At 28.0% G+C, this 18,648-nt stretch overlaps 1 protein-coding gene across 1 annotated transcript in view; it reads right to left on the minus strand.

Moving 5' to 3' along the window:
• Nucleotides 1-1,498: 1,498 nt before the first annotated feature.
• The window catches only part of Sh (Potassium voltage-gated channel protein Shaker), a 91,775-nt gene continuing 74,625 nt past the window's right edge, over nt 1,499-18,648 (minus strand). The window contains exons 7-8 of the mRNA XM_088226920.1: nt 16,373-16,563; nt 1,499-1,666 (exon numbers count right to left, since the gene is read on the minus strand). Coding sequence (XP_088083046.1) covers nt 1,509-1,666; nt 16,373-16,563 — 349 coding nt within the window. The 3' untranslated portion in view covers nt 1,499-1,508. The remainder of the gene's footprint in view (nt 1,667-16,372; nt 16,564-18,648) is intronic.

An 18,648-nucleotide genomic window follows, 5' to 3' on the forward strand; every position in this document is an offset into this window, starting at 1 on the left:
TATTTAGCCACATAAGCGCCTTTCTGAATAACCAGTGTGTCTAAGTTTATTAACTAGCAAAAAATGAGACGTAGTATCAATAACCTCGGCGAGGTTTAGAAATACTGCGATAAGTTTTTTACCACATCCAGACTTTGAGTGATTTTTAAAGTTCCAGCAGACAAAGGGTTGGCAGTGCCTTTGCCCTCCCGGAAGCCATTTTGATTCTCCGACAACAAGCCATTTTTCTCAAAAAAAGTCAAGAGCCGAGTTTTAATAATCTTTTTGAAGATCTTCGATACAAAATTCAAGAGGAAGGTAGGGTAGTAAATGGAAATAGGTGTTTTCTCACCTGGCTTTAAATTGTGAGTGTTGTTTCTTCTTTCAGGCATGTTTCTGATAATGAAATAATGCTTACAAAAAAGTGAACGCTTTCAGTCTAATTTATTTAATTTCAGCTGTATTATACCGTTTTTGTAAATAATAATAATTTTAAAAAAAAGGAATATTAAAGTGATATCAAAATTATCAGCAAAGTAATACGGTGAGGTTTGATAACGAATACGAAATAGGCATTATTTGTATTATACTTACGTTGTAATGATATGACCATTATTTAAACTTGCGGAATCGAAAAACAAAACAGAATAAAATGAAAGAAAGAATACTTTACAAAAGTTTCAATAAACAGGTAACCCTCATATAACACGTTCTTCAACCACACTGTTCCGCTGGGATAATATTAAAATTTTGCAAAAACCCTCGTACAACAAGGCTTCTTACATTACGGTTGTGTACCTATAATGTATGTATAATATAATATATAATCAGAAAATAAAATTGTTGGCATATTTTATAACTACGTACCAAGTTGTTGATATAAACAGTATTAAAAGATCAAATTAATTTGTATAAATACGGTTTTTGGATTAAAAAAAACTGAATTTATTTTCAATATGCGAAAATACATTTTTTTTCGAACAAACATCTTAGTTGTAATGATATGTTAGAATAATCGTTTTATGGTTTTTTATAAACAAAATGACCGTAAAATTATTTTTGTTTTTTAATTTTGCAAAATAAATAGTTCAAATGATATTTCAATGAAAAAAGGGAACGAAAGTGTATGCAAAAATATGTAGATAGTATTGCTAGTAACAAGTTTTCAGTTTCGGTATAAGTGTATTTTGATATAGTTACAAACTTAAAAGAATATCCTTTAAATCTTCTTACATTAAGAAAAAATCAAGAACACAGGGTTTGAAAATATCTTTCCCAATGTGATAGACATGTACATCAGCTTTAAAAAAATCCAATCATTATTGATTTTAATAAGAAAATAGTAACAAGGTAGTATATTTTTTTATATCGCAAAAATATGCAATGAAAAATGTTTTTACAATAGGCGATCGCAATTGTCAACAAGTCAATTTCATTTCAATTTGTTTGACACTTATATTTTACAGTATATAGTATTTAATGATAATATTATAAAGTATGGGTTTTCAGTATTTCTACTTACCTAGTAGTCAAACGTCAGTTTCAATACTGACAATGTTGATGTTGTTTTGTCGCAGGTTGTTGTTCATTTTTCGGCAGTGATTAGGTCCAGTCAGAAGGATTCCCTCCTCCAATTCCATGATGTCGGAAGCCGAGTCGCTAAGGGATGTCTTCTTGATGTTTTGGCCTGTAAAGTTAGCCAGTAATCCTGTGATACTTCAACTCGGTACATAACAATCAATTGCCTAAGGATGTACCTCAAAAGGACCTTTTAATGTTAATGAGGGTTCATTACGAAAGCTGTTTATTTTTAGGAAACATGAACTACCTGAATGTTCCGATTAAAGTTATCAAAATACAATATTTTAAACTTTGTAATAGCACACTAGAAAGTTTTCTATTACAAAACAAATTTCTCAACGGAGCAAAAGCATGAGCTTTTACTCTGCATACTTGTATTATGTTTATTAAATACAGAAAATTAAATAGAAATTTGGTATCAAATAGTTTTTAAAGTGTTTTGTTAGGGGTGTATTTTATTGCGTCAATCAAAAAGTAACGAAAAATTAATAATTTCACTAAAAAAAGAGGAACAGAATTTTTTAGTAATTTGCAATATGTTTTTAAAAGGAGTAAACATAAAAATATTCATTCTAAAATGTTATCCTAGACATTCGTTGATTTTATTTTTTTATAAAACATGTCATTAAGAAGTTTTCACAAACTAAAAATGCATTAGTTTATTTTTAAAATACTGTCTACAAATTTCAAATGTTATTTTTTAGGTCCTTGTAAAATATAATAACATATTAAGATTTTTCAAAATAATTCAATCGCAAATTTGAAAAGAAGCGAAGGCGTGGTGCATTCTGCAGTGCTCTTGTTTTGATTGAAAGCAAAATATTAAGGTATGCTATACTATAAATTTGGCATTAAGGTTATGTTTAAATATTACATAGTTATATATATATATATATTATATATTAATAATTGCAAATGCTTTATACTCGTATTTGCGCCAGGTCTGTCGTTTTAAAAGACAATAAAAAAATTTATCTACCATGTTCTTTATAATAAGATCATCTTTTTTAATGTTGGGAAGGTTTGAAATTTCATAGCATATGCAATTCTCCAAAGCGAAATATGAATCTTCCATGTGAACGCTGAAAATATTTGTAAAATAAAATATTATAAGTTACTTTAAATGAAATACTTGGATAAAATGGTAAAGTAACGATGTACATTATAAATATATTGCATGAACATTTTATGATATATTTGATGTTAAATTTATCCATAGTAAGAACTGTAAAACTCAAAAAATTCGGATAAATCAATGTTAGATTTTATTTTTTGTAAATAAAACAGTAAATTGATAACACATAGAAAAACTTATTGAAATATGTCTAACAAAGTTATTTGCACAATTGAATCAAAAACTTCGACAATATTTTTTATTTCCTGATAACGATCTGGATATTTGACTACCCGGATAACTGAAGTTCGGATAAACGGAGTTCTACTGTATGTTTAAAGTATTATTTATTATCAGCAAATGTTACGAGTAGTAAAAAATGTATTATACTTTACTTAATCGTAACATGTACTATTATTTAAGGCTGTGTTAATTTTGTGACATGGAGTAAATTATATTACGCTTTGTAAAACAATGCATGTTTAAAATGAGCCCATTTCTGGTGAGGTAAACTAACTGAAATTTTATAGGTGAAAAAAACTTATTGTGTGTATTACATTTCTGTAATCAGTATAAATCAAAAACCATTTTCTCGTGGTTCTTTATGTTGATTAAAATTTTCAAAACAGTTTAGTAAAGAAAATAGGAAAAAACTAGGATTTTTTTTTTCAATTTGTCAGTTGGTTCACTGCACCGATAATAGGCTAAAATGAACATTAAATAATTATTATATTAGTAGCTTTTAAAATGAAATTAAAACAAACTTAATGTAAAACATTTAACACTTGTGCAGTTTCAATCGTGTAGGCACTCCTACATCATTTATTTTTTGTGCTATTAGTTCTAATTCAATAAGTTTGTTTTTATTTAAGTTTTAGATTAAATCACATATAATGATATTGTTTACACTACGAAAGCATATTAAACGTACTTGTTTTATTTTCATGCAAAATAAATTAACCATTAACAATATAATATAACTGATACGAAAATGCAACATGATAATTTTTGCTGGCGTTAATGTGAATTGAAAATTAACAAAACATACGTAGACAAACGCGCTGACCATTTGACGACGAGGCAAGGTCTCGGTTCGATTCCCGACATGGACATTTAAAAATGTGATTTTACACAAATATATTTAAGTCCCAGGACTAGCACTTGAAGCGTAAGACTGATCTTATTTTCGTGTAGCAAAACTGATCAAGCTACGTTGCTATTAGCATGTATCGTCTTTTTGGCTTATTCCGTTTTTGTTTGATTCGTTTCGGCGCGGCACACCATGAAATCCACCTAACTAAGATGGAATAACCCAAAAAATATTCATATTGATAACAGTGACAGTGAAAATCTACACACCTTATTAAGATACGCGGTTGGTGTTTCGATGTAGAGCCTTATGCACCATTAGATGCGGAAAGATAATAAACTTAATATACGACAAAAAAAAAGATTAAAAAAATCTAAAAGTAAAGTTTCATTATTTTTCAATGTTTCGCACGTTTCTATTTTTAAAAATATGTTACCGTATTTATTTAGTACTCGGATTAAAATACGATAAACCTTTGCGAGAAAACAAAGGTGTAATACGACTGAACAAATATGTAAACAATAAAATTTATTGTAGGAAAATAATTTAAATTAAAAAATATTTTGGGTTATGCCAAATGTTTGTAGACGAGTACTAGATTTCACTGCCTAAAGAGTTATTCAGATAAAAAATATCATAACAGAGAATAAGTCTATGCGTTTACAGAGCTCACGACCTGTCGTTGGCAAGTTGAAATAACTATATTACACACTAAGTAACATTCACCATTCTGGACATGTTTGAACATGGATACTTCTTTTAAATCTTCCATTGTTGATAAACCCTTTACAGGACACACATCTTGTGTGGTGATCCTGATGTTTTGCAATCCTTATAAAACCTAATCATTTTTGAGGTAACAAACTGACTGCATTAGAAAAAGCCTTGTGGAAGTTTCATCTTTGAAGACTTTTTTTAAATTTTTAAAAAAAAAATATTATTAATGTGCGAAATATTAGAAAGTAAATACCACAATTCTATTCGTACATGTATGTACTTTTGTGTTCTATGTGACTATTTTTATTTTTTATATTATTATGAAAGTATTACTTATTATTTTAAAATGTATATTTCTTGTTTACAATTATAATTTAACCGTTTCCGAAACTTTCATTATTAGATAAAAATACATTTGTAAAAAACATTATTTTGTGTTTTCTTTTTTTTTCTTGTATTTTTAAACATTTTATGCTCAACTTTATATATTGTCGAAGTACGTAAATTATGAAAATTAATTTGAAATAATAATGCTTTTTACGTATCTTGATATTTTTGTGTTTTTTTACTATGTATTTTTGTATTATTTATTTAGTGCTAAATTTGATTTATTTTTCCTATTTCTTACTATAGTGTAGAGTGAGTTTCTATTATTATTTCAATTAAGTTCTTAACCATATATTTTTTTCTATTGATTTCAATAATACTACGAGTATTATTTAGTTTTTTTTCAATATAATATACTATATTTTACAATTATTTCATTGATTTCAATATTATTTAATTATGTATGAATCTAAATTTGTACAATTTATATTTTAATATACCTATATGTCTGATTATCTTTTTTAAATTATATTCTTTGGAATTTTCATTATTTATTACTTGTACTTTGTTTTTCTGGATTGTTATTTTATTGCTTCAAATGTCATTAAAATTTAATCTAATTAATTTTACTATGTAACTTTTATGGTTAATTACCATGACTTGACACGGGTACAGTCTAAAACGCCCTCACAAGTTTATTTATATTTAAACGAGCGTAGTTTTGATTGAATAAATAAATTTAAAAAAATATTTTTTAAATTATTCTTTCCGAATTAAAAAAATTGGTCAGTGATGGGTTGAAGTAATGATTATTGGAATATATGTACATTACATAAAAAATACGTAATAAATACTTTAATAATAAAACTAACAATTTCAGCTCTTCAACTTCACAAAAATTAACAGATGGAAGAATTGGAGAAATATGGATGTTTAAACATGGGGAGACTGATGAATGTTGATTAACTATACAGTGTTTAAATTGGCCACTTAAACTAACATATGACGTGTATATGCCTTATAAATGCCTTTATTTCCATTTTTCTTTTTTCTGATCGTTTTCCAACTCTGTTGTTATACTTTAAACTAATAAAATTTAAAAATCATAGATTTATAGTCCAAAATTTATTAGGTGTTTATTTTTAACAGTGTTGTTACTATTAAATATAAAATCTAAACACCCACGTGTTACCTCCTTACCGTATATAACCTTTAAATATATTTTTGTCAGGTAGTAGTTTTTATATATAAATGTAGGAGGTGTGAGATGAGGGGGTACGATCTGTATTTCTATTAGACAGATATGGAATATATGAAATATTGTTTATTTGGTTATTTATAATTATTTTATTGTACAGCTTTATTTTCAATAAGTTTTTAATCAGTTTTTGATTACATTATGACTATTTTGCATCAGATGGTCTGGGTATTAAAAAAAAATTTAGACACCTTATTTATAAACCACCAGACAATACCAAACAAAAGACTCAGTCAAACTTTTCAAAAAAACTTAAAAATATTTTTATCAACAACAGAGTATGAATCATACTTGTAAAATGAATGCAATAATTCGTAAGAATTAATTAATAAATTTTCAATGATAAAAAAAATATTTTTTTAAAAATCTTTTATTCTAATACTTGAGTTTCTTTTATTTTTTTAAATGTAAAATAGCTCTTGTATTTTTCTGAAAAGGCTTCCTACAACTTTTTTCATTTTTTTATTGTTCATTTTAAATGAAATAAAAATCATCCTTACAATTGATTTTCGACTACTTCTGTTTAAATCTTGATAAGCTACATCGATTTGATACTTTTACAGCTTAATGTGGTGTTTAACATCCACGATGTATTGGTTGAAACGTGTGTGTTGTGCGCTGTTTTAACATAAAATGGCCGAAATACGAAAATAAAAGTCCACCTGGACTTCATCAACACAATGTCGCTGTAGTTATTCTGAAGTCTGATGATAAAATCCGAGGGGCGACATTGAGTTTGATATTGTCTAATTAATACAAAAAACTATCCACCCTGGATCCGATGTTTGGTCAAACAAAACTTTACGATGGAATTACTCGTGGTTTTTGATGCATTGAAGCTTCTTTAAAAAAAAAAAACAAATATCACAATACATATAGTAATCACATACAAAAACTAAATGAATATTTTTAAATTTTAGTATGTAAATTAGTATATGTCAATTTAATTATTTTAATAAAAAAAATTATAATTGAAGCCTTCCCACCATTAATGATCAATTTAACATTTGGGCAATATTGAGTTGTAAAATTGTAAATGTATATACATACAGCATATTGTCCATATTTCCAGTTAAAAAAACAAATTAGTAACCCATAATAATAATGATTTGCTTTTTCTTTTTATTGTATTTTAAATCTTTTTAAAATATTTATTTTAAAGGAATAACCGGCTAAGCCTCTACTTAGAGGCTTGTCAGAAGGTAAGATAGAGAGGATATGGAAGGAGGTAATGAAAAATACACTACAACACCCAGACCGATTGAGAAAAAAATCTTTCTTGTATTTTTTTCTTGCAGCTAGCGGGAATCGAACCCACGACGCCAGTTTCACAGTTAGCCGTCTAACCAACTGCGCCACGGCGCCTGTCTAAATTGGTAAAATAGGAGTATATTAAGCTTAAGATAATGTTTTATTTGATTATCTCAAAACACCAAATTGTGAGAAGGCTTCAATTCTTGAAATTTAAATTCTAAGTAAAAATATAGCCAAGTAGATTTGTAAAACGTAGCCTCAATTGTCTGGAAATATTTATTGAAATTCACCTGTTTCTCATATCTTAATCAGTGATGCACAGTAAATAAAAATGCTACGAGTTCATTTAAATATTGAATCTTATTATTTCAATAATTCATCAAATAATTTAATAAATAACATTAATATTGTCTACATTTTGGAGAAATTCTGATGCTTGGCTGCTCTGCAAAACTGGTGGTAATGTATTTTGGGATGGATTTTTTTAGCATTTATTTGTTTATCTTAGTTTTTTTGCATTATCTGAGTAAAAAATAATAATTTTGTGCGTCACATCACCATTTACTTTTTTCGAGATAGAGTGATGTCCATCTTTTGTAAATATAAGATCTTTGCCATTTGTTGGCACATTCTGTGTGATTTTTTTATAACTTGAAATTGGTCAATTTTTTCACTCCTCACAAAAGTACGTTACAAATTGCTCATGTGCATGAGCTTTATCTTTGTTATTTTTTTAACAATGTACCAAAATTATAGTTGTGCAGAACGAAGGTTCGATGCCTTATGCTATTAGATAATGAGAATATTCTGTGCTAGGGGAAATTGGAAACTAAAAATTAGAACATTGAAAATTGTACGGCGAAGTTTTTTTGAACGTCACCGGTTTTTCCGAATCAACCAATGATAGATTTCCGGTTTAAATGAAACCAATTCACCAATTAGCAGAACTCACCGAAGAGAACTTGTGATGTCACACGCGGAATAATTTCCAAATTACAAAACTAAACGTTACATAAAAATATTTTTGGATTAGTTTGACAGTTTATTAACAAATAAAAAAACACTGAACTTTAGCATTGTTTAGAAAAAATGACATTAAGATTCGAGTTTCTTGAATTACAAAAACTTGTAAGAATATAGCTTCGGATTTTTCTGGCAAAAGTGGGTTTAGTTTATTTTTAAGGGGAGTGGAATAGAAACATTTGTTTACAAGTATGAGTGGTTTTTTATATACTTTTTTCAGTTTCTATTATTTCCTCAAATGTTTAAATTTTTAAAACCTTTTCCTAAAAGTCGTAACTAACAAGTGATGTAAAAATTGAAATTGACTTGTGAAAGAGGAGAATTTGAACTTCAGACCTTTGGTCAATGAGTCCACAATACTACCACGGGACCAAAACCCGGTTTTTAATTAAAAAAAGGATATGATGCATAGGTTTACAAAAATACTATTGGAATAAAATAAAAAATAAAAATAAATAAAAAATATAATAATAATGAAAAAAACTCCCCCTATTGCATGTTGATTCATCAATCTAAGGTTACTTGAAAAACAGGGACATAATTTTTTTGCAACAGAGAGAGGAAGCATTTTTGAGAAGGAAATATTGAAGTCTAGGCATTAACAAGGCTTATGACTTGTCATTAGCTGGTTAAAATGACCACTTAACACACCGTGTAATAATATGCATTCTGCCTAGTTTTAACTTTAATATTTCTTCAATTCTTCTATTGATTGATTTTTCTGAAGTAATCGAGCTGAAACTTTTAATGATTTTTTTTATCTTTTGTGTCACAAAGGATAAAAAATACAGTTTGGTGCGTGAAAAAGAATCAGAAAAAAAGTTCTTTATAAAGTCCACCACGAAGTATAATGGTTGGCGCTTTGGCCTTCCATACTTGAGATCTTAAGCTTGATTCTTGGGAGGGTTAATATGAAATATTTATTTACAAAATGGTTTACACTGCAATACAAATATAAAAAAGCTACCAATGTTAATATTTACATTATGAAAATGTTACCATTTTATAAATTTATTGGTTTAAGAAATTACATTTCGATAAAATAAATAAAAAAACTTTGTTTTCAACAAATTCCTTTTTTGTTTTTCTACCGACCGGTTTTTAAAGCTATACAAGCTTCTTTATCAAGGCATTTTTAACTAATAAATTCTATAGTATTTGCAATTTTAGCTCCATGCGCTGCATAATACTAAATGTTTCTTTTTTAGCTAGAGTATAACTCTACAATATGGACTCCTTACTACAACTGTCACCAAAATTCTCTTGAAAGAGTCCAAAAAAAATTCTTACGGTATATAAATTTAAAACTTAGAATCAGTCATGAATTTTTAAATTACGAGTTTTTACAAAAAACATTAAATTTGTTAAAACTTAACGATAGAAGAAAAATTATAGACCTTTTAAATTTATTCAAAATTGTAAATTCAATATGGGATTGCCCTGAACTGTTATCTCTCATCAACTTCAGGGTGCCTGGAAGAATAACTAGACAGGTGCCACCGTTTTGTAGCAACAATTCACGGACGGTGTATACTTGTAATGCAGTATTAAATAGACTTCATGAACTCTGCGATAGTTATTCCCTCGTATCTGATATATTAAGTGTAGGGTATTGTTCCCATAGAACAAACCTTTTGAACTTTTTCAAAGATGGTGAATGGTAATTATATTTATTTAATCATGCATTTCATATACAATTTTTTGTTCACTTTGCCTAGCTGTGTGAAACAGTACTTATGATTTTCTTGTTGTTTTACTGTAGAATGTTTTATTATTTAAACTTTCTACTGAATATGCTGTATAATTTTTAGGTTATTTTTTTTAGTATAAATCTTGTTTTATTTTTGGTTTGATAAATCTTGTTTTTAAAATTCATGTTTTTGGAAAGAAAAAAAAAATATTAAGCCAAATATGTTCATACTCGTATTATAAATGTTTGTAAAAGGCAGACTTGCCGTTTATGTTAATAAAATAAATAAAAATAAATAAATCTCTATAATAATACACATATTTATGTGTATGTGTATGTATATAATAAATGTACATACGTACACATATATGTATATGTGTGTGTATCTATACATATGCATGTGTATGTATTGTGTATATTTATGAACGTAAATATATTAAATATCTTTCTGTATACCCTTATATTTATGTGGGTGCATTTCCTTATTTTTACTTATTAATGTTTCTTTTAGTTTTTCTTATGTTAGTCTTACTAATAACCTAATGTATACACTTATGTTACACTGCTGCACTTGAATGTATTACTAATAGATGTATTAGTAATAATCTATAAAGGACAAACTATCATAAACTTATTTTTATATATTTGGAAAAAACACATATTTTGTAACCTTATTTGAACATCCTTATTCCTTCAATTCTAACATATGTTGACGTTTGTGAAGTTTAAAAGCTGAACGCTCTTTCATTGGTTGATTTCGAGAAACGGAGACATCATCATTCATAATTTTTATTAACATTTTCATACATTTTCGAGGTATTTCCCCTGAAATTAAACATAAACGTGTATAAATAAATAAATATTTTTTTTTTTTCATATTCTGCTGCCAGGGTCATGTTGTCAAAAATAAGTTAGGTACAAGGAACTCAACAAAATTTTTTAGAAAGTATTTTTATTTATTAAATTAATCCTTTATTACGCACGTAAAAATGGTTTGATTATTGAGAGTGTACCCGTTCTAATGTTTGAAATGTTGATTATCTAAATCTACTCAATTCACATATGTGCCAATGTTAGATCTCCAAATATGATAAAAATCCAATACAACCTTTTAATTTAAAATGGGTTAGATTTGTAAATTTATAAAGTTATAAGGTTTATATTTAGAAAGAAAGCAGACATCTTCGATGCACTTTACTGTTGATGCATTATTCCTGATTAATTCCATTTTGAAATATAAGTAGGTCTACATTTATAAGGAACTTTATTTAACCTTAGTATGGAAGAAGGAAAAATCTACCGTTCGCGAAATTAAATTATACGGAATCTTATCATTGCAAACTTCCGATGAAATATTTTTTGCTTGGCGGAAAATAAGGTATTTCTGAGATACAACATTCAGTTACGACATTTTTAGTATTAAATCATTCTCATCAATTTAAATATCCTCCGAGTTCACAAGGACTCTATTCGATTGAAATTAGTTGTAAATAATTAAATGAAGGGTTGATTTAACATTTTATAATAACATATTACAACAGACATAAATAAAATGTTATAGAAGGTAATATAGAAGTCTAGGCATCTAATGCCTAGACTTACATATTCCATTCTGTAAAATGTTATTCATGCCTGTTGTAATATGTTAATATTAACAGCTCCCTGGGAAATTAAATCCAGTCGTTGTCTACAAAAATTTGGACACACTCAAAACTTTGTTGGTACATTTTTTAAGTAAAATAAATAAAAATCAAGTTTTTTTAACCACATTTTTTTTCTTTCTTCCGACCGGTTTTAAAGCTATACAAGCGAAGAATTTTGGATAAATTGCAACTTCGAAGATATTTTCCCATCAAATTAGTTTATTTGAATAACTTCAATTTTCAGCCATTACTACTTTAAATACTTTAAGTTAAGATAGTTTAAAAAAAAGAAAAAATCATTCGCACTATCCCATGGTGTAAAAATTAGCATTTGGCACTTTTCACCCCGCACTGAAATTCCTTCAATAAAATTTGGTTAAATCTGAGTATGAGATACAATTTTTTATTTTTTATTTTTTAGCATGCCACGTTTATACCAAAAAATACCGAGCGTGCCACTGCGACTCAAGATATAATGAAACGTGCTGCAAAGCTTGTATTTAAAGAAAAAAGATCCACACTGTCAGTAGCGAAGGAGTTGAACATATGTCGAACTGGATTCAAAAGATTTATCGATCACCTAATGGATGATTCTGTCACGTTGAAATTTGTTTATGCAAAGCCTTAAGTATTTAATGCTCAACAAGAGGCGGCACTTGATGATTACACAAAGAAAAGGGCTAATATATTTTTCGGAACGAGCCAAAAAAATATTCTGCACTAAACATATGATTGCGCCATCAAATTCAATGTAAAGTATTCTCAATTTTGGTCTTAAGCACAGATCGCTGGTAAAAACTGGTTCAATGAACTTTTCAAAAAGTAATTTTAGCCTTAACATCAAGAATTCAGAAGCAACCAGTTTGAGTAGAGCCACGTTCTTCAATAAACATAATGTATCAGATTTTTCTCGATATAAGAGCGTTACAAGTTTACGGCCACACAAATTTAGAATGCAGATGAAATTGGAGTTTCTACAGTTATCAAATCTTAAAAATAGTGACAGAAAAGGGTAAAAAAACTGTTGGTGCAATCACTTCTGGAGAACGTGGAACAAATATTACATTACTTGATGCGGTTTCAGCAACAGGATCCTCTATTTTGCCAATGTTTATTTTCCCACGGAAAAAAATATTACGACCACTTCATTAGAGACGGGTCTCCAGATTTAATCGGCATGGGAAATGGGTCTGGTTGGATGACCAACTTAGAATTTACTGCGTTAATTCAGCATTTTATAAATAATGTCAAACCATCCAAAGAAAATCTGGTCCTGCTTTTGGTGGATAACAATTCAAGTCATCTAGAGATTAAAACATAGTCTTAGCCAGAGAAAATGTAGTTGTGATGCATACATTGCCACCGCATTGCTCTCACAAATTGAAACCCCTTGATGTTTTAGTATGTAGTCTATAACAAAAATATCGGCCTTCTGCTCAAAACGCATGGATAAAGAGTAGTGCAGGTACTACAATGATCTTATAAATCATTATTTTAATTGTTCGAATTGCATGGCTACTAGCTTTATCACCAGTTACCATTGCAAAGGATTTGAAAGGCCTGGAATATTTCCGTTCAATAGTTATACTTTTGATGTATGTAAGTTTGCACCCTCTTACGTAACAAATTGTCTTGATCCAACAAAAGAAACTAATATTGATTTTACTTCGCAAATAATGCAACCTTCCCTCGAATACTGCAAATTTTATGCGAAGTACATCCACATCAAATCATTCGTTTCTCCTGAAGAAGTGAAGCTCCTACCTAAAGCTGGTCCGTGAAAAATGTAAATATAAAAAAAGAGGAGGAACGCATCATTAAATTACCACCTTAACCAATACTCCCGTAAAAGTAGCCCTCGAGCAAGAGCAGTAAAAAAATAAAAGATCTAGGAACCAGAACAAGAAAAATCTGCTAGTGAAGAAAAAAGTTATCTTCCAAGAAAGAAAACATTCCTTAAGCTCAGAAGATGATGAATATTTTTTCATAACATGCTGTGAGTTTTATTACGACAATTTTCCAGGAGAAGAGTCGGTGCTGTGTAAATAATGGGCCCACAGAAAATGCATTACGAGAAGATATTATACTTTCGTTTGTCAAAATTGTGATTCTGATGACTATTAATGCATGTAATTTAATTTAATTTTTATTTTTATAGAAACCAAATGTTTTTTTTTTGTTCTTAACGTAAGTTGATCATTTATTTGCATGTATTGGCACATTTCTCCCCGCACCCCGGAACTTTTCACTCTGTTGATAGGGTGAAAAGTGTCAATCCATTTCTCCAAGAAAAATGCCATAATTTTTTTTAGCTAGGGAATATCTTCATTATTTTAAATAAAAACTGTGGAGTAAAAAATAACAAGTAAGTAATCTCACATTTTTTCTAAATGAAGAGCGCTCGAATTATTCAACCCAACGTAAAAAATGACACTGTTCACCCTATCGGACCCAACAAAATACACTAAAAAAATACAGAGCCTATTTTGCAAATTAAATGTTAAGTTATGTTAATTATCAATGATACCGACGGAATGACTAAATGTGGAACAATGAAAAAAAAGGTACTAGGTAGTGACTGGGAAGGGATTTTGGTTCGATTTTCAGTCAGATTTAATTATTAAATTGAGAGTTTTTTATAGCTGGCTGCAGCTGTTGACACAACAATAGAACGTTTGACTTGTACATTTTTATGCATAAATATGACGTGATATAAGAGTAAACGTAATGTAGGGTATTTAAACAGAGGTGGAAAACTTTTTTGAGAAGGAAATAATAGTCTAGGCATACTAGGTTTGTAGATGTTGCCTGGTTTATATGATCATTTTATACACTGCAAAGTATTCACTATAATGCACATGTTTAAACATGAATTTTTTTTAAAAATTTCAACGTTGGTTGATTTTTAAATTTCAAAGAGTTCAAAGTAAAAAACATGAAGTACAAAGTTTTCACGTCGAATTTTTTGTAGAAAAGCTCTGAATTTATTATCCTATCAGTTAAAATGCATAATCTTAATTTCTAGGTATCAATATACCATTAAAAAAAAGGTTGGCCATCCATTTTAAAATATGCAGTATTATGTTTTTTATAATTAAAAATACTGCCGGGTATTAAAATAAGCGTGATCAAATTATTGTACATACAAATAATAAATAAAAATACAAAAATATATATACTAACGCAAAACAGAACGCATAAAATAATATATGTTAAAAAAAACTGACTTTAATCGCACAAAATATACACGAAAAAAACAAACGTTTTTAAGATGCGATGAATCAAAGTGTTTAACCAATTCAATCTTATCATATTTAAATCTTTATCAACTTTTGCTTTGATTTTTTATTAACATAATCATATTTTCATGTTTGGTTAAAAAAAAGAGCAGTACAAAATTATTAAGAGAATTATTACTGAAGAATCGTAAGTGTATTTTAAAATGTATTATATTTGTAATTAAAAAAATTTTTTTTTTAATTTTTTAAATACAGATTTGATTTTTTCAAAAGAAAAGAATAAATAATACTCTTGCTTACTTCTTCGACTCTGAATCCGCTAAAATTTGAAGTTGTTTGGAACTGAAAGCATTTTAATTTTAAATAACTATTCATTGAATCACTTTGTAAAGCACCTTGAGGTATAACATTACGAAAATGGAGATACACAAGTTATTCATAATAATTATAATAAAAATTTAACAAAACGATAAAATGCGGAAAAATTATAATAAAAATAAAATATATTTGTAATGAAAAATATAAAACTAGAATCTACCAATGCATCACAAAAATTCGCTACTATATTGATACCAGGTTATAATAGTTTTACATGCTTTGATATGATAAATAATTACAATATATATATATAAAAAAAGATAAAAAAAGTTAAATACTAATAAACTGGCCAAGATGTACAATAGATGAATTTAAAGATACATAAGCACACTTGCATATTTTTAAAGCAGATAATCACGAACGAATCAATATTTTTCAGTTGTTACTGAAAAAAATAGTGAGCTTGTACAAAAAAAATAATATGCTAGTAAAAATACTATTCAGTAGTTTCATGCAAAATTAAAATAATTAATTAAACATGCATTAAACACGATGGCCAGTAAAAAAAAAATATATTTTTTTTTTTTTTTTTACTGCGGAGTAAAATCATTATATGTTTAGTTAGAAATACAAAAAATGACTGACGGTACAAGTTTAAACTCATCAAATCACCAGGATTGTTTTAATGTATTTAGAAACAACTGTTTATTGAGTTACTTTTAATTTGTTTCTGAAATGAAATTTCAATGTTTTCGTGATGATTTTTTAATATTATAATTTGGTAGCTATTTTCAATCAGTCGTAAATAACTGGGTTAGAAAATGGTCTTTCAAACAAACCTTTTTTAAGTATGAACGAGCCATTAAATTAAATTAATATATTCATAGTTGATTAAATAAAATGTAATAACAGACCTTTACAGGTCACTGTAACACCTGGAGCTCATAATGCCTCAATCCCAAAAAGTGAAATGAGTAAAATAGGAAGGATGCGTCCAAGTTTTGATTGCTTATATTTATAAGCAGTCTTATTTAAGCAAAGTAAGTAAAATCAACAAGATGCATACATACACACAGTTAACATTCAGCTTTGTTGCATTATAATGTGAAGGTGTCGATACGTACATTTGATTGACTCACCTAATGTCCCAGGTAGGTAGGGACAGCTTGTCACGTGGTTAAAGTTTTGGGACTGCATCTCTTCTTGGTCGGTCTCTCTGTGGTAGAAGTAGTTGAAGTTGCTAACGATAACTGGCACAGGAAGAGCGATGGTCAGCACACCGGCGATGGCACAAAGTGAGCCGACGATCTTGCCCCATACTCCGACAGGTCTAAATCACCAATGCAAAGCAACTTGTAAGTCAGTGTTTATTGTAAATAAAAAAGAACGACAGTTTCCTCAAATATTTATTTTTAGTTTTTTTTGTTCAATTGAAATTGATTCGTGTTTTTATCTGCAACCTGGCTAACACCGGTTTTAATTAAGATCATATAAAATTTTAAAAAGTCGAACATACTTAAATTCAGACTTTTTGATTCAACGGTTTATTGCATTTAATGTTACTATGTTGATAGCACCTGATAAAAGAATACGTCGTGTTTCCTAATCTAGTTTTTTTAAGGATGTTATAAATTACAAACCATAAATAAAAAGCTTCACATATTATTTATTCTCGGTTTTTCTTTCAGTTTAAGTCAATTTTCCGAATTGATTGAAGAAAGTGTGGACGAGGAAAAGTGTTAACATTAAAAAAAAAATGAAAACAAGTTTTCAAGAAGGACAAATTAAATATAAAAAAATGTGTCTTAAAAGCAACTAAAACGAATGTGAAGAAAATTTTGCTGTATTTAAAAAATATAATTAGTTAATTTGTAATAAAATAAAATAACTTTGGTTCGCTGGAATATATAAATTTAGGTGGGCGCTCAGTGCAAAAACAGAGGTTATGGAAATTTGATTTAATCAACATTATTGAATTTTTTGAAAATGTTGTTAAAACTCATCAATAATTTTAGTGAACATCGTAAAGTTAGTAAAAAATTTTTTTTGCGTTGTAAATAAGAAATGCCCGAATATAATTATATTTAAACCTAGTTTTTAAATAGCAAAAAAAGTCAATAATTCCGATAGTGCAAAACAGTAGGAAGTTGAATAAATTATATTAAAAATTAATGTTCGTGTATTCAATAGAAATTAATAATAAATTGATATAATATTAGGATATCTTAATACATAAATATATGTTTTTAAAATATAATAATAATATATTAAAAACAATAGCATACATTTCTGAAAACATGCAACATGCACTATTTTTTATGATAGTAATGAGGAAATGTTGGTCCAATTTTTTTTATTTTAAAAGTGTAGGGTAATTATATAAAACTTGAATTATATAAATAGAAAAGCAATTTATTTGTGTTTCAGTATTGAGATTTGAGCGCATATTTTTAAGTGTGTTTTCCTAAAAACAATAAATAAAAAAAACCTTTAAATCCAAGGAAATATTTTTAAAAAAAATTGTGAAAATTATTTGAAATTTCATCCAAGAAATATTAAAAAATATTTCTTTAACTTTTGAGTAATTTAATTTCTACTCAAAAACGAAAACAAATGAACTAACGCGGTTGTACTAATCACATATTACCTGCCGATATTCCGCGAGCGTGTTATGCACAAAATAGTTTTACTCAATACAAGAAACATAATTAGACCAATGTTTAGTTATGATTGATAATGTCATATTACAACAGCAAGAGGTTTTGCAAAATGTGTTTTAGACCAAAAATACAAATACACGGTGGTCAGTGCGCAAATTTCGTCAAGTGATTCCAAACCAGGGCTACGGGACACCGAATTCAGTTGATTTTCTTACTAAATAAAAATTATACTAAATACACACCACGGTACTTGGTAAATGACGCAAGTATCTTACTAAATGTGGAACAGATATTCACTATTGTACAAGGATTGTACAACAATAGTAATATGTTCTACAGCACATATTATTTTCCTATTATCTAGAAAAGTCATATGAAATCGAGAAAATAAAGATAAGCCACTTGATGGCTGATTTACAATGCACTGTTTGTTAAATATGTAAGAGTTTGTGTTATGTGTATGATTATTTATTAAATAAAACAAAAGAACGTCAAAAATTCAGTTAAATTATTGAATGTATTCCAAAAAATAAACATTCTCAGTTAATTTTGACAATAGTAAAACTGAATTTTTACTTTGATGGTATAATACAATGAATGCAAATATTGAAAATGCAAAGGCTATCAATAATCGGAGTATAATAGAGAGAAGCACTTAATTCTAAAGTAAGCCGAAGTTTTTGTTTTGTGTCTAAATTAAAAATAACATTTTATTAAAAATTCGAAGATTATGACACAAATAAATAAATACGCCC

This window comes from Micrasema longulum, unplaced genomic scaffold, assembly GCF_059751315.1.
Source record: "Micrasema longulum isolate JH-2025_06_02 unplaced genomic scaffold, ASM5975131v1 h1tg000477l, whole genome shotgun sequence".
Classification (NCBI taxonomy): Eukaryota; Metazoa; Arthropoda; class Insecta; order Trichoptera; family Brachycentridae; genus Micrasema; species Micrasema longulum.